The 21,122-nt window shown below is 33.9% G+C and overlaps 2 protein-coding genes across 7 annotated transcripts in view; one reads left to right on the plus strand and one right to left on the minus strand.

Moving 5' to 3' along the window:
* Nucleotides 1-105: 105 nt before the first annotated feature.
* LOC101896834 (uncharacterized) lies at nt 106-1,260 on the plus strand. The gene is made up of 2 exons (XM_005188038.4): nt 106-184; nt 261-1,260. The coding sequence occupies exons 1-2, from the start codon at nt 155-157 to the stop codon at nt 711-713; spliced, it is 483 nt and encodes a 160-aa protein (XP_005188095.1). The 5' UTR covers nt 106-154; the 3' UTR covers nt 714-1,260.
* A 3,814-nt stretch (nt 1,261-5,074) lies between these two features.
* Nucleotides 5,075-21,122, minus strand: part of LOC101897359 (probable beta-hexosaminidase fdl) — a 177,727-nt gene continuing 161,679 nt past the window's right edge. For all 6 annotated transcript variants that reach the window (XM_059125699.1, XM_059125697.1, XM_059125696.1 and 3 more), the window contains 6 exons: nt 11,992-12,650; nt 11,183-11,918; nt 10,900-11,123; nt 10,744-10,838; nt 10,592-10,686; nt 5,075-9,018 (listed from right to left, as the gene is read on the minus strand). In XM_059125699.1, coding sequence (XP_058981682.1) covers nt 8,859-9,018; nt 10,592-10,686; nt 10,744-10,838; nt 10,900-11,123; nt 11,183-11,918; nt 11,992-12,650 — 1,969 coding nt within the window. In that variant the 3' untranslated portion in view covers nt 5,075-8,858. The remainder of the gene's footprint in view (nt 9,019-10,591; nt 10,687-10,743; nt 10,839-10,899; nt 11,124-11,182; nt 11,919-11,991; nt 12,651-21,122) is intronic.

The raw sequence follows: 21,122 nt of genomic DNA on the forward strand, positions 1-21,122 counted from the left end.
AAATACTACCCCGCTTAGTCATATCTACCAAATAAGCAACAAAAAAAAGATAAAAAACAACAATTGACAGCCTGAAAATTTCCCATTTCAGATATTGCATTCAGTGCTTATCGTTCGTTGAATCCGCAAAAACACACGGAATAGCCGTCGGAATATGTCAAGATTACGTTTTCCCCTTCTGCTGGTGAGTGAGTTAGTTAGCAACTCAAAAAGAAAAAAAATTGTTTAAAAAAAAGAATTCCTTCAACTCCCTACAACAGCTGACTTTTACGTTGGGCGCCATTCACTGTGACTTGGCAATGGATCCAACCACCTGTGACTTTGATATGGAAGATATAGAACAACTGCTCGTACATTTACCGGCCGTGTGTACGGGCATCTATAAACGACGTAATGAGGAACCCCAGCTCTATGCCTCCTATTTGGCGGAATCGAAAGCATTTGCAAAATTCCAAAAAAAGTTAAACGATTATGAATTGCGCTCGGAGAATATTCAGGAAATGGAGGTGTATCCCTTTGAGAAGGATCTGAGAATGGATATCTATGATAGGGCTAATTTCACTGAGTGTTCGTCGCTTTTGAATGGGGAAATTGGGAATTTTTTGAAATGCCTGAATGTTAAACATGACGAAATGGAGCAACTGATACCACTACCAGTTGCTGGGTCTTCGTCATCATCATCGTCGCCTGCTGCTGCTGTCAATTCGCTATGAGAGACAGGGCCTAAATCGGAGTACATTGTTATCAGTGCAATAGTACTGCTGGTTTTCAAATAAAAAAACTCATAAATGTTGTAAAATAAAATACAAATTTTGATATGGCCATCATTGCAGGGATGGGAAGGGTTATAACAACCTGCCAGTCTTATTCATATGTGGAATAAAAAACTTTAGATTTTTTTTTTTTTTTTTTTTTGATAAACATGTTTAATGAAATTCTTATTTACACATTTTTTCTTCCAAATTAAATAAATTGTTTGTTTAATAATCTGTTATATTTCAAATACATATGCCATTGCAAAATAAATAAGTTTAAAATTCAAATATTTTCACTAAGTTCGTTATGCTATAAAATTGGGTAGTTTTGCATTTTTTTTCTTTTCTAAGAAAAAAAAATAAATAAAAATAAAAATTTCATAAAACTCCCTTGTCAATGATTTCGTAGATGTGTTGCTATAATTTTGAAAATTTTTGATTATTACAAATTACATTTCCATATAATAAATATATTTATAAATATATGAATGTTTTTTCTTTATATTTTTTTCAAAAATTTATTTATGTGGACATGATAGTTTCTTTTTAATAATTGGACTGTGGTTTGTTGTTTTGCGAAGAAAATGTAATTTTATTTGGAAAATATTTTATAAAATAAAAGATATTTATAATTACTTTGAAAGAAATTTAAAAAAAAAAAAAAAAAAAACAACAACCAAAGATCGAATGTAATAACAACAAATAACATGTTTTTTTAAGAAATAAAACCCTGAAACATATTTATATCCTACAATACTAGTTGAGGGGGTTTTATAAGTTTGATTGGGCCAAAAAATTATGTAAATCCTCGAAATCTTGGTTTCACACATAGGAAAGTATATATGGGTCTTCTTAGCTCGCCGAGCTGAGTCGATCTAGCTATGTAGGTCCGTCCGTCCGTCTGTCCGTCTGTCCATGTTAATTTGTAATCACTCTACAGGTCGCAATTATGGCCCGATCTTCACGAAATTTAGAATGGAGCTGGCGCTAGGGTCAGAATAGAAGCCTATTGCTTTTAGATATGATCACATAATATTTAGAGGTTGAAATGGACCAAAAACAAATTTCCCTGATTTTGCAGTTGCTCTTCAGGTCGGCATAGGGCTAGAGCTTAAGGCTGGGCAGAAGTCTTTCAATTTTCGCTTTATTTCCAGTGCACACTGGCCATCAAAATCTCCGGATACCAATACTTTGGACTATTGGAGTATTTTGGAAAGCAAGGTTAGCACTAAAAAATACCAAAGATCGATCACCTCAAGAAAGCGATTCGCCGGGAATGGACCAAAATACCGCAGAGCAACATTCGGGCAGCGTGTGATGGTTTCATTGGCCGTTTAAAGGCCATAATTCGTGCCAAAGGTGGCCAATTCGAACAAATCTAAACTTATTCTAAAATATGATGCTATTTCCGGCACTTTTTGCTTTCAATAAAATTAAAAAAAAATACAAGTAAGCAAAGGCCGGCCATGCGATACCCTAAAACACTGCAATAAGTTAGAAGCCCCCATTATGTCCAATCCATTTTAGAAGATTTTTATTTCTTTATAACGGCTGCAAAATAACAGTAACATTTTTAGTTGTTGGTCCATTTCAAATCAAACCATTTCATTGCGGACATCTTTGAAGTCAATAGACCTAGACCTTTTGATATGCATATTTCGAAAGTTGGAGATTTAAACACCAAATCGGATGAAAAATATATATGGGAGCAAATTTGAAATTCTTGCTCCTATGCTAAATTTGGTTAAAGTGCGAAAATCTATTTGGATTAATATTAGCCATTTGGTGCACAAAAAACTTAAAATCGGACGAAGATATATAGGGAAGCTATATCCAAATCTGATCCGATCTTGATAAAATTTGAATCATGTATTGCCAAAATCGGATGGAACATATATATGGGAGCTATAGCTATATCTGAAGCGATTTTCACCATTTTTTAAGTATTAACTTCTTGAATGAATTCGCTTGGAAGTGCAACATTTCACTCAGTTTGGGCTGAAATAAGCCATTTGGTGCACAAGAGACCCAAAATCGGATGAAGATATATATGGGAGCTATATCCACATCTGAACCGATCTTGATAAAATTTGATCTATGAATTGCTAGGCTGTATCTGATATCTGGTGCTAAATATCAGTCTTGTGGAGTGCATATAACGAATGTAAGGGACTTAAACATCAAAATCGGATGAAACATATATATGGGAGCTTTAGCTATATCTGAACCAATTTTCACCAAATTTGAAGGACATGCTTCTAGCCTAAATTCGGTAGGATGCAGCAATATTAGCCATTTGGAGCACAAGAAACCTAAAATCGTATGAAGATATGTATGGGAACTATGTCTAAATTTCAACCGATTTTCACCAATTTCAATAGGGTTCGTCCTTGAGCCAAACAAATGTTATTTAGAAAATTTCATCTCCAGCGAATAATGTTTGTTTATAAAAATACATGGACAGACGGAGGGAAAGACGGACGGACATACATGCATAAATCGACTCAAAATGTGATTATATGCTGATCATCAAAAGGAACTATGGGTCTATCTCGTTTCCTTCTCCATGTTACAAACAAATGCACAAAGACATAATACCCTTACCACTATGTGATGTAGGGTATAAAAATTTAAAACTTATGGCGTTTGACTTTTTTGCAGTTTTTTTTATTTCACCCTGTAGTAAAACACACGCCAAATTGACCTGAAATAACAAACAAAAAAATCCATATTCTGAATGTATTTATTGTCAGTAAAACTATATATGTATATATATATATATATATTTTTTTTTTCTAAATTAGGACAAGGAAACAATTACAAATTATAATATCATTTCGTTTGACTATAAATTAAAAAGCAAAAAAAAGAAAAAGAACAAGAAATAAAACTTAACTAAAAGAAAAATATTTTTCTTAAACAATTTTCTAGATAATTTGTGTTATTATTATTACTTTTGTTTTGTTATAATTACAAATGTCTTATTTCATTGGTTTTTAATTAATTTATGTTTTTTTTTTTTCTTTCTTCTTGAAATTCTTTATAAAGTTTTCTTTTTTTTATTATTATTATTCTTTGAATTTTATTTTTTCATATATTCATTTTGTTTTATGTTTTAAGGTCACCTGGTATCACTCAAAAAATTAAATTAAATATATATTTATTTATTTATTTTATATTAGACATTATTTTCAATTTGTCTCATTTCCTCTTATCCTGGTTGGTTGGTTGGTTGTTTATCTAGTTTATGCCTCTCTGTGGTTGTGGACATGAGTTAAGGTTTACAATGGGTTTATGTTTTCCCAATCACTTTTGCCTAAAGTTGAAGTTGTCCGAGTAGTGTGTTTAGACTTCTGGTAGTCCCTGACACAAAAGATTTGCTTACATAAATTATCAGAGACCGAAAGAGTCGATTCCCACTGTAGCGATAAATATGATGTAATGTAAAAATACAAGTTGTATCGTTTCCAATCAGAGAGAAGATCAAAAGACTGGCTTGAAGTGATTCATTCGGATGCAGTGGATGGACCAAAGGACTTTTAAAATTTATTGATGATAAATCCCGTAGGATATTTATATATTACATAAAGAAAAATCAGAGAATTGAGAAGCGGTAATGGTGGAGAATACCCCAACTATGAATTTATACAAGTATCTTGAGAATCGTGGTATTAGAACGATCAGGTGTAGCGATATAAGATACGCTGTCACCTTTGCTACAAAATCATAAATTTCAGATGTAAACGCGACACCACGACTCGCGAAACTAATGCAGGGGTTTTGCTCTTTCTTCCTTTTCTCTCTGTTTATCCTTTCGTAAATAAAAATCAGCAGCACATCTGTTAAGCGAATGCCACAGGACCACCAGGCGATGGCTGCATGCCACTGCTCTCGCAACAGCAGCTGCTCGTCGTGATGTTGGGCATCAATTGTATTATTCACATGAAACTTAATGTGACAAATGAGAAGAGAGTGGGAGAAAAAAGCATAAAATCTGGGTAAGATTTTGGAAGTTCGCTACATAAATGTCTTCACGTGCCTTTAAAATCGAATATATCAAAATAAAAATAATTTTAAAAAATCCAGAAACCACGAGGGAAGCTTTAAAATAATTTTAAAAAATCCGGAAGCCACGAGGGAAGCTTTAAAATAATTTTAAAAAATCCACGAGCCCCAATGGAGTCTTGCAACTAATTTCCAAAAATCCAATTTTTAACGATTCCTTCAAACGTGGATTTTTAAAGAATTTTTGGCGACTCTTTCCAACGTAGATTTTTTAAGAATTTTTAGAGACTTCTTCAAACGTGGATTTTTGGAAGAATTTTTAGAGGCCTTCAATAGGGGATTTTTGGAAGAATTTTTAACGACTTCTTCAAACATGGATTTTTTATAGAATTTTTAGGGGTCTTCAAACGTGGATTTTTTAAAGAAATTTTAGAGGCCTTTATACGTAGATTTTTAATGACATTTTAGAGGCCTTCAAACGTGGATTTTTAGAAGAATTTTTTGAGGCCTTCAAACGCGGATTTTTAGGAGAATTTTTTGAGGCCTTCAAAAGTGGATTTTTTAAATATATATATTTTTTAAATAACTTTTAGAGGCCTTAAAACGTGATTTTATTAAAGAAATTTTAGCGACTCCTTCGAACGTCGATTTTTTAAAGAAATTTTTAAGTAAATTTTAGAGACCTTAAAACGTTTTTTAAGAAATTTTATGGGCCTTCAAACGTGGATTTTTTGACGAATTTTTAATCGCCTTCAACCGTGGATTTTTTGACTAATTTTTAATGGATTTTAAAAAAAAAATTTAGAGGCCTTCAAACTTGGGTTTTTAAAGAAATTTAAGAGGCCTTCAAACGTGTATTTTTTATTGTTCTAAATTTTTGAGGCCTTCAAACGGGGATTTTTAGAAAAAAATTTTGAGACCTTCAAAAGTGAATGAAAACATGAATTTTTAAAAGAATCTTTGAAGGCTACATAAAGCCATAAAAACGGGAATTTTTAAAAGAATCTTTGGAAGCTACATGAAGACCTTCAAACGTGTATTTTTAAAAGAATCTTTAAAGCTACATGATGTAGCTTTGGAGGCTACATGAAGACCTCCAAACGTGGATTTTTAAAAGAATCTTTTAAAGCTACATGAAGACCTCCAAACGTGGATTTTTAAAAGAATCTTTTAAAGCTACATGAAGACCTCCAAACGTGAATTTTTAAAAGAATCTTTTGAGGCTACATGAAGACCTCCAAACGTGGGATTTTAAAAAAATCTTTTAAAGCTACATGAAGACCTCCAAACGTGAATTTTTAAAATAATCTTTTAAAGCTACATGAAGACCTCCAAAAGTGGATTTTTAAAAGAATCTTTTGAGGCCGCATGAAGACCTCCAAACGTGGATTTTTAAGTTTGTCATTTTGTGAAGGAAGAAATTTAAATTCTTTTAAAAAAATCTACTTCGATGTCCACAGAATTCTTTTCATGTGAGAACAAAAAGGGCTTTTTTGGAGAGGGACGAAATTACTTTTTTTGAGAAATTAAAATGAGTCAGGAAAGCAAAGCAGATACAACTTTGATTAATTTTTTTGCTTTGAAACGTCATTTTGACTTTCCTTATGAAGACCTCAATTAGTCTTGCTTTTGGCCTCTATATATATACAAATGAATGAATTAACCTTATTTCCCAGATTGTCTTCTTGTGAAAGAAGGAATTTGAATTCTGGTACCATTCTGGTATTCTTTTGAAAAAAACGTCTACTTTGGTAACCACAATATTTATTTTTCAATGGGAGAACCAAGAGAGCTTTATGGTACGATACGAAATTATTATTATTATTATTATTTTTTTTTTTTGGAGAAAATAAAATCAGTCGGGGAAAGTAAAGCTGTCTGATTTTAGAAAAGGTACAGCTTTGCTTAATTTTTTGCTTTAAAACGCTACTTTGGCTTTTTTTGTGAAGACTTCACTTAGTCTTGCTTTCGGCATCTATACATATTATTCCCAAGATTGTCCTTTTCTGTAAGAAGGAATTTGAATGTGGACCTCTTCTATTCTGGTTATTATGTGTTTTTTTTTACCCATGTGATTTCCCGTATTATGAATAGTTGTGAAACAGTTAAGTTTTTGTTAGCAAAATGTTAAAATAAGCAAAGAGGAGAGTGTGTTGTTTTGGGAAAAAGCAGTAACGGCAGCTAATAGTACAGGACCGCCAAACAAGAAAAAGGTATTTACTTATGCACTTTTTAAGCAAATAATTTAAATTGATGCATTTTCAAAGGTGTGGATGGATCAGTGGCGATACACGAAGAAGAGGGCATCAGATATTGATCGCTACCGCGAAGGCACTGGTAAATATAAAAGAGACTGTGGAAGGGGTACTCCTTTGTGCTTGGAGGTCCTGATACAAGTAAGGAGAACAGTCACAGCAGTAGTGAGTGGAATTTATTTGGCAGAGGACACACCTATTCCTTCAACTTCCTTTAATACAATACATCAAGAAAGATGTTTGCTTCTAAAGCTGATGAACAATCAGCTGGGGACCTTATGGATGATGAGGTGATAGCTCAGGAAAGAATGATTATATGGTCAAAAATGACATGCGAAAACAATTTCACAGTTATCAACAAATATAATTTAATGTTCGAAAAAATCAGCTGATTTCAATTATACCCATAATTTGGTAATAGCAAATCAATGTAAATGGGAATTCTCACGAAATTTTGTTTTGTGAATGGGAATTCGCATTCTCTCCCATTTATTCTGTAATAGGGGTGATTACTTTTTTTTTTTTTTTTGAGAAAATAAAATAAATAAAGAAAAATAAAGCGATCCTCTATTAGAACAGATACAACTTTGGTTCATTTTAAATTAATTTGTACCCCTTTGGCTTTCCTTATGACCACTTTTCTTAGTCTTGCTTAAGATGGCGCATCTAAGATTATATACTTCTGGCCTCTTTATGTATACAAATCTCACAATCGGAAAAATAGATGGACAAACTTCTTCCAGGGCATATGATTGACATTTGGGGAATATTTCCCTTCTTCTTTGTTTTTTTTTTTTCTAAATACATATTGGTCTTAATTTACAAAAAAAAAAAAAAAAAAAATACAATTTTACATAATTATATGTAGTATCTTTGTATGTAGTAATATTCGAAAATAAATACAAATTGTTCTATTTATGTATACGTATTATGTATGTATGTAGGTATATGCATTGTGGCTATTGTTCTTATGATGCTGACTGTTTTGGTTTTTTAGAACTCTTTCTTCTTCTTTTTTCTATTCAATTACATGAGTGTATGTATGTGTGCGTGCACGTGTATGATTCACATTTAGAGCAAAGCGAAAAAAAAAATGAACGAATGGAAAAAATGTTAAAAAATTACAAATTAAAAAATAATATTTAAATATAAATTTCACTAACAAAGGGAAACAAAACAAGAAGTTTAACTTTCTCTTAGATTCTAAATCTAAAATTACTTTACAATTAATAGTAGACAAAAAAAAAATTCGAGTTAAATCTCAATTACACAGTGCTAGAAAATGCAGGTTCGGCTTCGACTGATGGAGAAAGAAAAAGCAGGGGTCTTACCCAGTGTTTCTCTTTTTTCCGATTCATAGCACTGTGTTATCTATTTCAAAATTTAATCAACAATGAATGTTTAAATTTTGATTAAGAAACCATTCCTTATAGACTATCATCCTTAGTTAATTTCCTTAATATTTGTTTTAGTTTTTTTAATTTTCTGCTGTTATTTTGGCTTTAGATGTTTTAACGTTTCTTAAATATGTACGTATGTCATCGGTATGTTTAATTTTTGCGGTTTTTTCTCTTGTCTTATATAGAAAGTCATTGTCACAAAGTAAAGAATATAAACATTTAAATGAATTTCTTTAATATAATCTTAATTTTTCTCTTTGCATAATTTCCAGTTTTTTTTTTTTTTTTGGAAATTAAAATTTCTTTAACCTTGTATGTTTTGTTATTCTGTTTTTTTTTTTTTTTTCATTCATTGAAACATAACAGTTGTTTTATGACTCTTTTATATAGTTAATGAGGGTGTCACTTGGTGTTCTGGTTGTTCTCGATATTTAAAGAAAATATCAAATACATTCGCCAGGATTTTGAGCACAGTATTTGGGAAAGATGGGTTCGGCCTTGAGACCCAATTCGACCAGACGTGTACGAAATACTGACATACGTTTGAAAACTTCTTGCGGCACTGTATCCATGTCGGATACATCATCTGGATCGGACCATAACCTAAAAAGGGAAAAGAGTGAGAATAAAGGGATTAAAAATTAAGATAAACAGGCATTTTTTTAGAATCACAATTTCCAGAGAGGAGCTATTGGTATTTTATAGGAAAACTTTTATAGGAAACCCTACTTAACATAACACTACTATGAGACAAAGTCTTCCAGCTCTTCTATGCGAAGAAGACCTACAGCTCTTCCATGCGAAGAAGACCTACAGCTCGTCTATGCAAAGAAGACCTACAGCTGGTCTATGAGAAGAAGACCTACAGCTCGTCAATGCGAAGAAGACCTACAGCTCGTCTATGCAAAGAAGATCTACAGCTCTTCTATGCGAAAAAGACCTACAGCTCTTCTATGCGAAGAAGACCTACAGCTCTTCTATGCGAAGAAGACCTACAGCTCTTCTATGCGAATAAGACCTATAAGCTCTTCTATGCGAAGAAGACCTACACGCTCTTCTTTGCGAAGAAGACCTACAAGCTCTTCTTTGCGAAGAAGACCTACAGCTCTTCTATGCGAAGACGACCTACAGCTCTTCTATGCGAAGACGACCTACAGCTCTTCTATGCGAAGACGACCTACAGCTCTTCTAGGCGAAGAAGACCTACAGCTCTTCTATGCGAAGAAAACCTACAGTTCTTCTATGCGATGAAGATCTTCTAAGGAAAATCCATAGCGCTTCTAGGAGAAGACCTTCAGCTCCTCGATGGAGAAGACTTGTAGTTCTTCTAAGAGAAGATCTACAGCTCTTCAGGAGAAGACCTACAGCTCTTCTAGGAGAAGACTTACAGCTCTTTTAGGAGAAGGCCTACAACTCTTTTAGGAGAAGACCTAAAACTCTTCGATGGAGAAGAAATAACATTCTTTGATCGAGGAGACCTAAAGTTCCTTGATCTAGTAGACCTATACCTCTTCTATTAGAAGGTTCTATGAGAATACCAACATCTTTTTTTGAGAAGAGAGTAAGACCTATTGGTCTGTTCTAGGAGAAAACCTACTGCTCTTCTGGCAGACTACCTACAGCTCTCTTAGGAGAAGGCATTCTACTCTTCTGTGGCAGGGAGACCTACAGAACTTCCATGACCTACAACTCTTCTATTGGATGGTTCAATGAAAAGAGCAAGTCTGCGAAGTCTTCTCTGAGAAGACCTATCACTTTTCGTGGAGAAGACCTAAGGCTCGTCTTCGAAAAGATCTCAGCTCTTCTAGGAAGAGGTCTACAGTTCCTATAGAAGAAGATTTAGAGTTTTTTTTTATCAAAATAAGACCTGTTGCTCATCCTTGAACAGCTCATTCTTCAACCGCACTGAGGTCTATTTTTTTCTGTAAAAAATCCGTCGCTTTGTTGGACGGAGAACTGGGAGGTTTTTCTATAAAACAAAGTTAATCCCTCAATATGATTGCGACTTGAGACGTAAATCCCTTCCTTTACGGTATTTCGAGTTTTTTATTTTTAGACCTGAAATTGTTTTCTATAGGAAAAAGTCCATGCCTACGGTTCTGAAAATCGTTTCTATAGAAAACAAGAAGTATCTCTCAAAAAATCCTGAAATTTGTTTATTTACTCTTCCATTTACCTTTCGCCCAATGCCGATGCTCGGGGCCATAACCGATTGTCCAATTGCTCTTCGTCCACTTGTTCGGTCCAAAGACAAACTTCGCCACCCAAGACCTAAGAATACAATTTTATATCAAAATCAGTCAGGACTTTTACAAAATATTTACTGACCTGTTTTCTTCGGGTCTTATCTAAACGCATGCGTTCCCACGGACGATGTTTGTAGACATTTTGCCACGTTCTGTAGGGTGAGCAGGCGGCATCACCTGGTAAGGGAATACATCATTTGAACTCAATATGAATTAAAAGAGGACTTGAGCTACTCACCTGTGGCCCGCCAATTGCCAAAACCGCAATCCAAATACCAGGCATCCACATGTGAGAATATCACATTGAAACCATTGTCCAGTAAGTCGTAGTTCTCCTGCCACGTACTGCCACCCCAGACCTGGACGGCAAATTGGGATTTTGGAAGACAACGGGTGTTGGTGAGGCCACTGGACCATACGGTGACATATTTCGGTTCCACATTGTTGTTGGCAATTTTTAACCTAAAATCAAGGGCAGCATTAATTTCTATTTCTCACGAAGCAAATGGAAGAATACCCACCTCGCCATGGCATTCATCATGAAATCACACCATAGACCCCTCAAATCGGTGTCATTGAAATACTGGGCCCAGCACTCCAAATTCACCTCATCACCACCCAAATGGAAATAATCTGTGGGACCTGTGGAATTTAATAACTCCTCGTACAGCCTTTGCAGTATGAGATAGGTGTGATTGTTTTTCGGATTCAATTGACCACACGGAGGTTCACCACAATAAAAACTCCAAGGCTGTTGATTGATGCACAGACTCAGCTCACCCATGCCCCGTTTCGGACCCCAATCCCAGCCATTGCCGGCATGGGCGGGGGCATCTATTTCCGGCACCACTTGGATACCATGCAATTTGGCATAGGCCACAACATCTCGTACATCTTCATCGGTGTAGGTTTCTCGCTCCGAATAGGCACCATGTGCCGCCAATTCCGGATAGTGTTTCGAGACATAGGGGAAACTCTGCGAATCGGTAATGTGCCAGTGGAAGCGATTCAATTTGGCATGGGACATGCCGGCAATGGTTCGTTTTATGGCCTCCACCGAAAAGAAGTGACGTGAGGTGTCAAGCATAAGGCCACGGTATCTGAACTTGGGCGCATCGATGATAATCGCCTTCGACAGGGTTCGCAGGACATTGTCCTCATCGTCGTACCAAATCAATTGTTCCAGGGTAGAGAGACCATGGCGTGCTCCAAAAAATGAATTGGCTGCAATTTGTACTTTGTAATGGCCATTTTCAACTAAACAAAAGAGGGAGAGAGCGGAAAAATTATTTTGGAATTTTAAAACGCATGCTTAGTTGTGTCTACTCACATCCCCCGGTCAGCCGATAACTTTCGTCCGTTTCAAAATTTAAATGCAAATCGGAAAATTTATGCACGCTAACGTTTATCGTAAATGTTTCAATATCACAGCGCTTCCTTGAGCCCACCCCGCCAAAGGCATTGGCCAAGATGGAGGCAGCTCCAAGATTTTCCCCACGCAGTCGATGCGACTCCGATTGTCCGGCATCGGCATAGCGTCTTTTATGTCGTTTTTTGTGATCTCCGACGTCATCCTCTACCTTGCCACTGGCATCAGCATTGACTAAAGATGCGACTGGTGCTGCATTTGCCTCTGCGCCGCCAGCAACACCGCCACCATCACCACCTTCATTTCCCGACGAATCTCTAAAATCCAGTCTTTGTATTCGCCTCAGATCTTTGAGAAACAATTCGAATGATTGACGGAATTGTGTTTCCACCTGCGGATAGGGTGTGTCCAGACGCAGCTCGATATCTTCCATGGAAAATGTCAGTGACTTGGAACTAACACCGGATTTGATGGTGGGATGCGGCCAAATGTTGATGTCACCACAGGTCATGGAACAGGTCATAAAAGGCACTCGTTTCTCGCCCTTGGCCAAGGTTAAGTAATGATAGCGAACACATTTGTCACCCTCACATTTATAGGTCCAAATTTTCTCCACCGGTCTGAAAAAAGAAGGAGAAGGAGCAGGAGTTTCAATTAAAACTTAAAAACCAATAGGTTATGATTTTTGATAAAAAAACACGCCTTAGCGTTTTTGTTTTATTGCATAGAAAACAATTTGTTCTCACAAAAACATATCAAAACAAGTAAGCAAAGGCTACAGTCGAGCGGGACCGACCGTTGAATACTCACAACACTATAATAAACGATACTATTTATATAGGCGAGATACTCGAAAGAATTCCACAAGATATTGTGACAAATTATAAAAGAAAACCATCAGGTTTCGTTCTCTAATTTTCGAATAATAGCAACTTAAACTAATTTGCTCATTTCCAATTTATTGGTAGATGTTGCACGTAAATGGTCTTCCTAGATCTGGAACCAATATTTCCCAAAGACCTATAATCTCTCAGAAGTGGCAAAAGATTAACATTTATTGTTGGTTTTTGACTGAAACGCCTCTATATGAGATACAGACATTTGACCATATTCTTCCACGAAATCAGCGTTAACGAAATAGTCAGAAGTGCGTCTTTCCTGTATTTGTGAATTCTCCAAAAAGTCTCTGACATTGGACATTTTCGTATTTTGTCTATATTTTTGGATGGCCATCCAAAACTGCTTGGCTTTCGCAATGTCCGGTAACCCCCATTCAAATGTGTGTAAGGATTGGGCGATAATTACGACCTGCTGACAATTTTGCAGTTTTTTGGTCCATTTCAATCCCTAAATATGTGGCGATCATTTCCAAAAAAAGTAGGCTTCTATTCTGACCCTTATCTTATCCGCATGCAAAATTTAGTAAGGATCGAGTCATAAATGCGATCTGTATGTGATATCCTGACATCCTAACTACTTAGTTTTGTTAGCTATAGAAATATTACCAAATGTTTTAATTAAAAATGAAAATATGCCAAAAATATGACAAAATTGAAAAAAATATGAGAAAATGTTACAAAATCAATATTTTCATCTTTAGAGAGATATTTTTATGCGATTCTTAGACGTTGTTTTTTTCCTGCCAAGAGGCCATTCTTAATTAATGAGAACTGTCGAAATCAGTTCAACCGTTCTCGACATATAAGAGATCTTTCAAGCATATCTTCTTTGATAGACATATATATATCGCACATATTTTGCTATATATCCGTTTTGTTGGATGTTAACATCAATGTAAAGGTCAGAAGTATCCTTGTCATGGCTTTGTGATTTCGCCGGGATTTGAAATATTCGCGGTTTAATGAAAAATGTTGAATTTTTTCAACACAAAAGATATGGTCTATTTTACCCGCTAAATATTATCCGATGACCACCCTAATTGGTAGGCTTCTTCCCCGCCCTAAACTATAGCTACATACGAAATTCCGCGTCGGTTGGTCTATAATTGCGACCTGTATAGCTACTGCAAAATCCGAAATTTTTTCAGTATTTGGTCCATTTCAACCCTAAACATTTGGCGATCATCTCCAAAAGAAATAGGGTTCTATTCTGACCCTAACCCCACCTCCATTTTAAATTTCGTGAAGATCGGACCATAATTGCGACCTGTAGAGTGATTACAAATGAACATGGACAGACGGACAGACGGACGGACGGACATACATTCCTAAATCGACTCAGCTCGGTTAGCTAGGAAGATCCATATATACTTTCCTATGTGGGAAACCAATATTTCGAGGTGTTACATAAATTCTGGCCCAATCAAACTTATAATACCCCCAACACATAGTGTTGTAGGGTATAAAAACGCAAATAAATAGTTTTCCCTAATAATGTAGATATGTCGAATGTAATTTTCATAAAATCCATTACATCTATGCAAGTGGTTTATTCAGAGATTTATGGTGAAATTTGATGCAGAATATTTACACCTTTGACACTTTCTCTCTAAAACGAATATGAATGTAACTTTCAGGTATCAACACGAAAAAAGATATTTTCTGCGATCTATAAAATAATCTATGATCTATGAAATCTATAAAAAATGGGAACATTGATACACATTTTTTCTTTATATATACATCGAATAGAGATTTCTTTTCTTTGAAGACCTTAAATGAAATTTGATCTAGAATATTTCTTCCTTTGGCTCTTTGCCCAAACCAGTGAGTGTTGTGGGAGATTTTGACTCTGATTGAAAACATATTGAGTTAACAGTGAAAAATCTAAACAATTAATTTCCACATGTAGAATTTTCGAATATAGTTTTCTTGTAAAACAATTATATCTATATCTATAGTTTTTTCAGAGGATTGTAGTGAAATTTAATGCAGAATATTCCCCCCTTTGACACTTTCTCTCTAAAATGAATTTAAATTTTAATTTCATGCATCAACTCGAAAAAAGATCACAAAAAAATATATATAAAATAGGACATCTTCTCGCGTTTGGTTTAAAACATTGATGTAAATACTTTCTTCAAATATATATGGAATAGAGAATTCTTTTCTTTACAGACCTCAAGTGAAATTTGATCTAGAATATTTCTTCCTTTGGCACTTTGCCAAAATAAGTGAGTATTATGATAGATTTTGACTCAGATTGGAAACTTCTTGAATTACAAGTCAAAAATCTAAAGAAGTAATTTCCACTTGTAATTCACAATTTTCGAATCTAGATTTTTTTACAAAACAATCATACCTAGATCTATAGTTTATTCTGGGATATATAGTGAAATTTGATGCAGAATATTTTTCCCTTTGACACTTTCTGTCTAAAACGAATCTGAAAGTTAATTTCAGGTATTAACTCGAAAAAAAAACGAAGAAAAATCCCTGAAAAAAAGTAGGAAATATTTTTGCGTTTTTTTTTTTATAAGATTGATACATGTATTTTCTTGAAATATAATGGAAATATAAATTTATTATCTTTGGTGACTTATAGTGAAATATGTTCTAGAATATTTCTTGCTTTGACACTTTACCCAAACACTTGAGTATTATGGTCGATTTTGACTAAGATTGGAAACTTATTAATTTAACAGTCATAAACGTAATGAAATAGTTTCCACTTGTTTTTTATAATATTTCGAATGTAGTTTTCTTACGAAACAAATATACTCAGATATATAGTTTATTCTGAGATATATAGTGACATTTGTTATAGAATATTTCCCCCTTTGACACTTTCTCTCTAAAATGAATCTAAATGTTAGTTTCATTCACCAACTCGAAACAAGATCGAAAAATTAAAAAATAGGAAATATTTTTGTGTTTCATTTAAAACATTGATGTAAATATTTTCTTGAAATATATATGGAATAGAGATTTAATTTCTTGGCAGACCTCAAGTGAAATTTGATCTAGAATATTTCTTCCTTTGGTACTTTACCCAAATAAGTGAGTATTATGATAAATTTTGACTCAGATTGGAAACTTCTTGAATTACAAGTCAAAAATCGAAAGAAGTAATTTCCACTTGTAAGGTACAATTTTCGAATCTAGTTTTTTACAAAACAATCATACCTAGATGTATAGTTTATTCTGGGATATATAGTGAAATTTGATGCAGAATATTTTTCCCTTTGACACCTTCTGTCTAAAACGAATCTGAAAGTTACTTTCAGGTATTAACTCAAAAAAAAAACAAAGAAAAATCCCTGAAAAATTAGGAAATATTTTTGCGTTTTTTTCTATAAGATTGATACATGTATTTTCTTTAAATATAATGGAAATATAAATTTATTATCTTCGGTGACTTATAGTGAAATGTGCTCTAGAATATTTCTTGCTTTGACACTTTACCCAAACACTTGAGTATTATGGTCGATTTTGACTCAGATTGGAAACTTATTAACTTAACAGTCATAAACGTAATGAAATAGTTTCCACTTGTTTTTTATAATATTTCGAATGTAGTTTTCTTACGAAACAATTATACTCAGATATATAGTTTATTCTGAGATATATAGTGAAATTTGATATAGAATATTTCCCCCTTTGACACCTTCTCTCTAAAATGAATTTAAATGTTAGTTTCATTCACCAACTCGAAAAAAGATCACAAAAAAATATATAAAAATAGGAAATCTTCTCGCGTTTTGTTTAAAACATTGATGTAAATATTTTCATGAAATATATATGGAATAGAGAATTCTTTTCTTTACACACCTCAAGTGAAATTTGATCTAGAATATTTCTTCCTTTGGCACTTTGCCAAAATAAGTGAGTATTATGATAGATTTTGACTCAGATTGGAAACTTCTTGAATTACAAGTCAAAAATCTAAAGAAGTAATTTCCACTTGTAATGCACAATTTTCGAATCTAGTTTTTTTTACAAAACAATCATACCAAGATGTATAGTTTATTCTGAGATATATAGTGGAATTTAATGCAGAATATTTCCCCCTTTGACACTTTTTCTCTAAAACGAATCTGAATGTTACTTTCAGGTATTAACTCGAAAAAGAAAAATCAAAGAAAAATACCTGAAAAAAGTAGGAAATATTTTTGCGTTTTTTTTTTCTATAAGATTGATACATTTATTTTCTTTAAATATAATGGAAATATAAATTTATTATCTTCGGTGACTTATAGTGAAATGTGCTCTAGAATATTTCTTCCTCAGGCACTTTGCCCAAAATATTGAGTATTATTGCAGATTTTGACTAAGATTGGAAACTTATTAATTTAACAGTCATAAACGTAATGAAATAGTTTCCACTTGTATTTTATAATATTTATATTAAATGAAGATTTCCTACAAAACAATTATACTCAGATATATAGTTTATTCTGAGATATATAGTGAAATTTGGTATAGAATATTTCCCACTTTGACACTTTCTCTCTAAGATGAATCTAAATGTTAGTTTCATTCACGAACTCGAACAAATATCAACGAAAAATCCATGAAACATGTTTCGGTTTTGTTTTATGCTGACTTGAAGCACTTACTTTTTTATACCCTCCGCCATACTATGGAGGGTATATTAATTTTGTCATTCCGTTTGTAACTCCTCGAAATACTTATGTCAGATCCAACAAAGTATACATATTCTTGATCAGCGTAAAATTCTAAGAATTCTGTCTGTTGTAATCACGCTATTTTCGAACAAATTGAGATAAAAGGCTAAAATTTTGCACACATGTATATTTTGCCAGTAGGCAGGTTTAGTTCGTAAATAGGCCATGCAGATCCAAGTTATCAAATAGCCCCCATATAACGGTGCCTCCCGATATTCGGTATTTTGATAATTTTAGCGATTTTATTCACCGGAATTGTTACAAATTTGGTATTTGAAGTTCGTAATGGATACTACATCCTAAGTCAAAAAATGAGCCATGTAGGTCCACGTCTTCCTATAGCCCCCATGTAACGGTACCCCCCGATATTCGGTATTTTGATGATTTTAGCGGCACTATTTACCTGAATTGTTTCAAATTTGGTATTCGAAGTTCGTAATGGATACTGCAGCATAAGACAGAAAATGGGCCATATAGGTCCACGTCTTCGTATAGCCCCCACATACCGTACCCCCCGATATTCGGTATTTTGATGATTTTAGCGACATTATTTACCGGAATTTTTCAAATTTGGTATTCGAAGTTCGTAATGGATACTGCAGCATAAGTCAGAAAATGGGCGATGTAGGTCCAGGTCTTCGTATAGCCCCCATATACCGTACCCCCGATATTCGGTAATTTGATGGTTTTAGCGACATTATTCAACGGAATTGTTTCAAATTTGGTATTTGAAGTTCGTAATAGATACTGCAGCATAAGACAGAAAATGGGCCATATAGGTCCACGTCTTCGTATAGCCCCCACATACCGTACCCCCGATATTCGGTATTTTGATGATTTTAGCGACATTATTTACCGGAATTTTTCAAATTTGGTATTCGAAGTTCGTAATGGATACTACAGCTTATGACATAAAATTGTCTGTGCAGGTCCACGACTGTGTATAGCCCCCATATAACGGTACCCCCTATATTCGGTATTTTAATGATTTCAGCTACATTATAAACAGATTTTTCTTCAAGTTTCGCATTTATATATTGTAATAACTTATGCAAAAATTTGCCTATGCAGGTCCACGTCGTCGTATAGGCATTCGGTATTTTTAAGATTTTAACAGAAGTTTTAACGGATTTTATTTTATTTTTTATTTATTTATTTTTTTTTTTTTTTTTGTTTTTGGAATTTGCCAAATTTGTACCGAATGGTGGAGGGTAGTAAAAGTTCGGCCCGGCCGAACTTACAGCTTTTTTACTTGTTTAATTTTAAAATAGAACTACTTTTCCTTGGTGATCTATGGATAAATTTGATAGTAAATATTTTTATCTTTAGCGCCATCCTTCGAAGACAGGACACCAAGAAAATTTTGGTATCTATAGCATCCCTGGACTCTCTGGATTTATAGATCTGCCATAATTAATAGATGGGAGTTTCTTAATAGATGGGAGTTTAAACAAAATTCTCCTTCATGTGGGTTTAAACAAAATTCTTCTGCAAACCATAATTTTCAAAGGTTTTCAAATTTCGCTAAAGGCCACCAAAGAAAAGAAATATTAAGTTCTATTTATACCCTACAACACTTTGTGTTGGGGGTATTATAAGTTTGATTGGGCCAAAAATTATGTAACACCACGAAATATTGATTTCCCACATAGGAAAGTATATATGGATCTTCCTAGCTCGCCGAGCTGAGTCGATCTAGCTATGTATGTCCGTCCGTCCATCTGTTCATGTTAATTTCTAATCAAGCTACATGTCGCAATTATGGCCCGATCCTCACGAAATGGTGGTGGGGTTAGTGTCAGAATAGAACCCTATTGTTTTTGGAGATGATTGCAAAATATTTAGGGGTTGAAATGCACCAAAAACAGAAAATTTTCTTGATTTTGCAGTTGCTCTGTGGGCCACAATTATGAACCAAACGACGCGGAATTTTAAATGGAGTTAGGGTTTAGGACTGGGCAGAAGCCTATCAATTTGGTCATCGGACAATATTTAGCGGATAAAATAGACCCTAACTTTTATGTAAGAAAATAGGAAATTTTCCATTAAACCGCGAATATTTTAAACCCCAGCCAAATCACCCTCCAGCCCATTAAAGCTATGCTGATAGCCAAGAAATCGGATATATAGCAAAATAAGAACAATATATACGTAAAAGAAAGAGGTCTTATTTATTCTGCTTATAAGTAAAGAACCGCTGGGCCGATTTTCACCATTTCCCTCAATTCGGATTGGGGTCTGGCCAGAAAAGGATAAAATCTAAGAAAATCGCGGGAAAATATACCAATAAATGAGTGAATATATTTTATTCCCTTTTTGTTCAATGTATGTCATATTTTTTATAGCATGCGATTTTTTTCAATTTGACTTACAATTTTGAATTGAAATTTTTTTTTAAATTTTTATACCCCTCAACACTACGCTTTGAGGGTATTATATGCATGTCGCAATTATCGTCACGAAAATGACATGGGTAGCGTTAGGGTCAGTATTAAAGCCTATTGTTCTTAAGATGTACATTTAGATGTTCAAAAAAAAAAAAAAATAAAAATAAAAAAATTTTAGTTTTTCTAATTTGTAGTAATTTCGCATCAGAAGAGAGTTAAGGACAGGGAAAAAGTCTAACATTTTGGATGACTATTGGATTATATTTAACTATAAACGGGCCACAACCTTTGTGTGAAATTGTTTTGAATACAACACGATAGAGTACGTGAATATTGGCAAAATTCTTCCAAAATGGATTTGGATATAAGGAGACTTCGAACATATTGTGGTGTTGTAGGGTATCACATGGTCGGACCCGCACGACTATAGCCTTTGCTTACTTGTTTTAATTTTAAAATAGAACTACATATTTATTTTCTTTGGTGATCGAAATTTGATGGTAAATATTTTTATCTTTAGCGTCATCCTTCGAAAATAATTTGCAGGAGAATTTGGTTTAAACTCCTATCTATTAAGGACCCTAAGACAATTTTGGTATCTATAGCATCCCTGGACTCTCTGGATTTATAGATCTGCCATAGCTTAAACTAAGTTTTTCTCCCTAAAACAAATTTGAATGCAACGGCTCGAAAAAGATCAATGAGAAATCCATGAGAAAATGTGGAATACTTTTTTTTTCTTATTTTTTCTGTTAATTGAAACAATGAGAACAGAGATTGTTTATTTTTCTTATTTATTTATTTATTTATTTATTTATTTATTTATTATTTTTTATAGTGAAATTTGATGGATAATATTTTTATCTTTATTTATTCTTTGAATCATGTAGATCACTTATTGATTAATTTAATGTTTATTGTTTAAACAAACGTGGCTAAAATTAATTCAATTTGTATGTTCCACGTGCCAAAGCCATATGGGGCCGCTTTCATTATTTTCGGAAAAAATGTGTTTTAAGTTGTGACAATAAAAAAAAGAACTCAGAAAAAATCGCTATAAATACCAACTGCATTGCTCAGGGACATTATTAAGAAATCACATCTTGCAATCTCAATAT

This window comes from Musca domestica, unplaced genomic scaffold (genome assembly GCF_030504385.1).
Source record: "Musca domestica strain aabys unplaced genomic scaffold, Musca_domestica.polishedcontigs.V.1.1 35, whole genome shotgun sequence".
In the NCBI taxonomy this organism is placed as follows: Eukaryota; Metazoa; Arthropoda; class Insecta; order Diptera; family Muscidae; genus Musca; species Musca domestica.

Coding starts and splice junctions, on each gene's coding strand:
- LOC101896834 (XM_005188038.4), top strand. CDS start 155: ATGTCAAGATTACGTTTTCCCCTTCTGCTG. Junction 185..260: donor TACGTTTTCCCCTTCTGCTG/GTGAGTGAGTTA, acceptor TCCCTACAACAG/CTGACTTTTACGTTGGGCGC.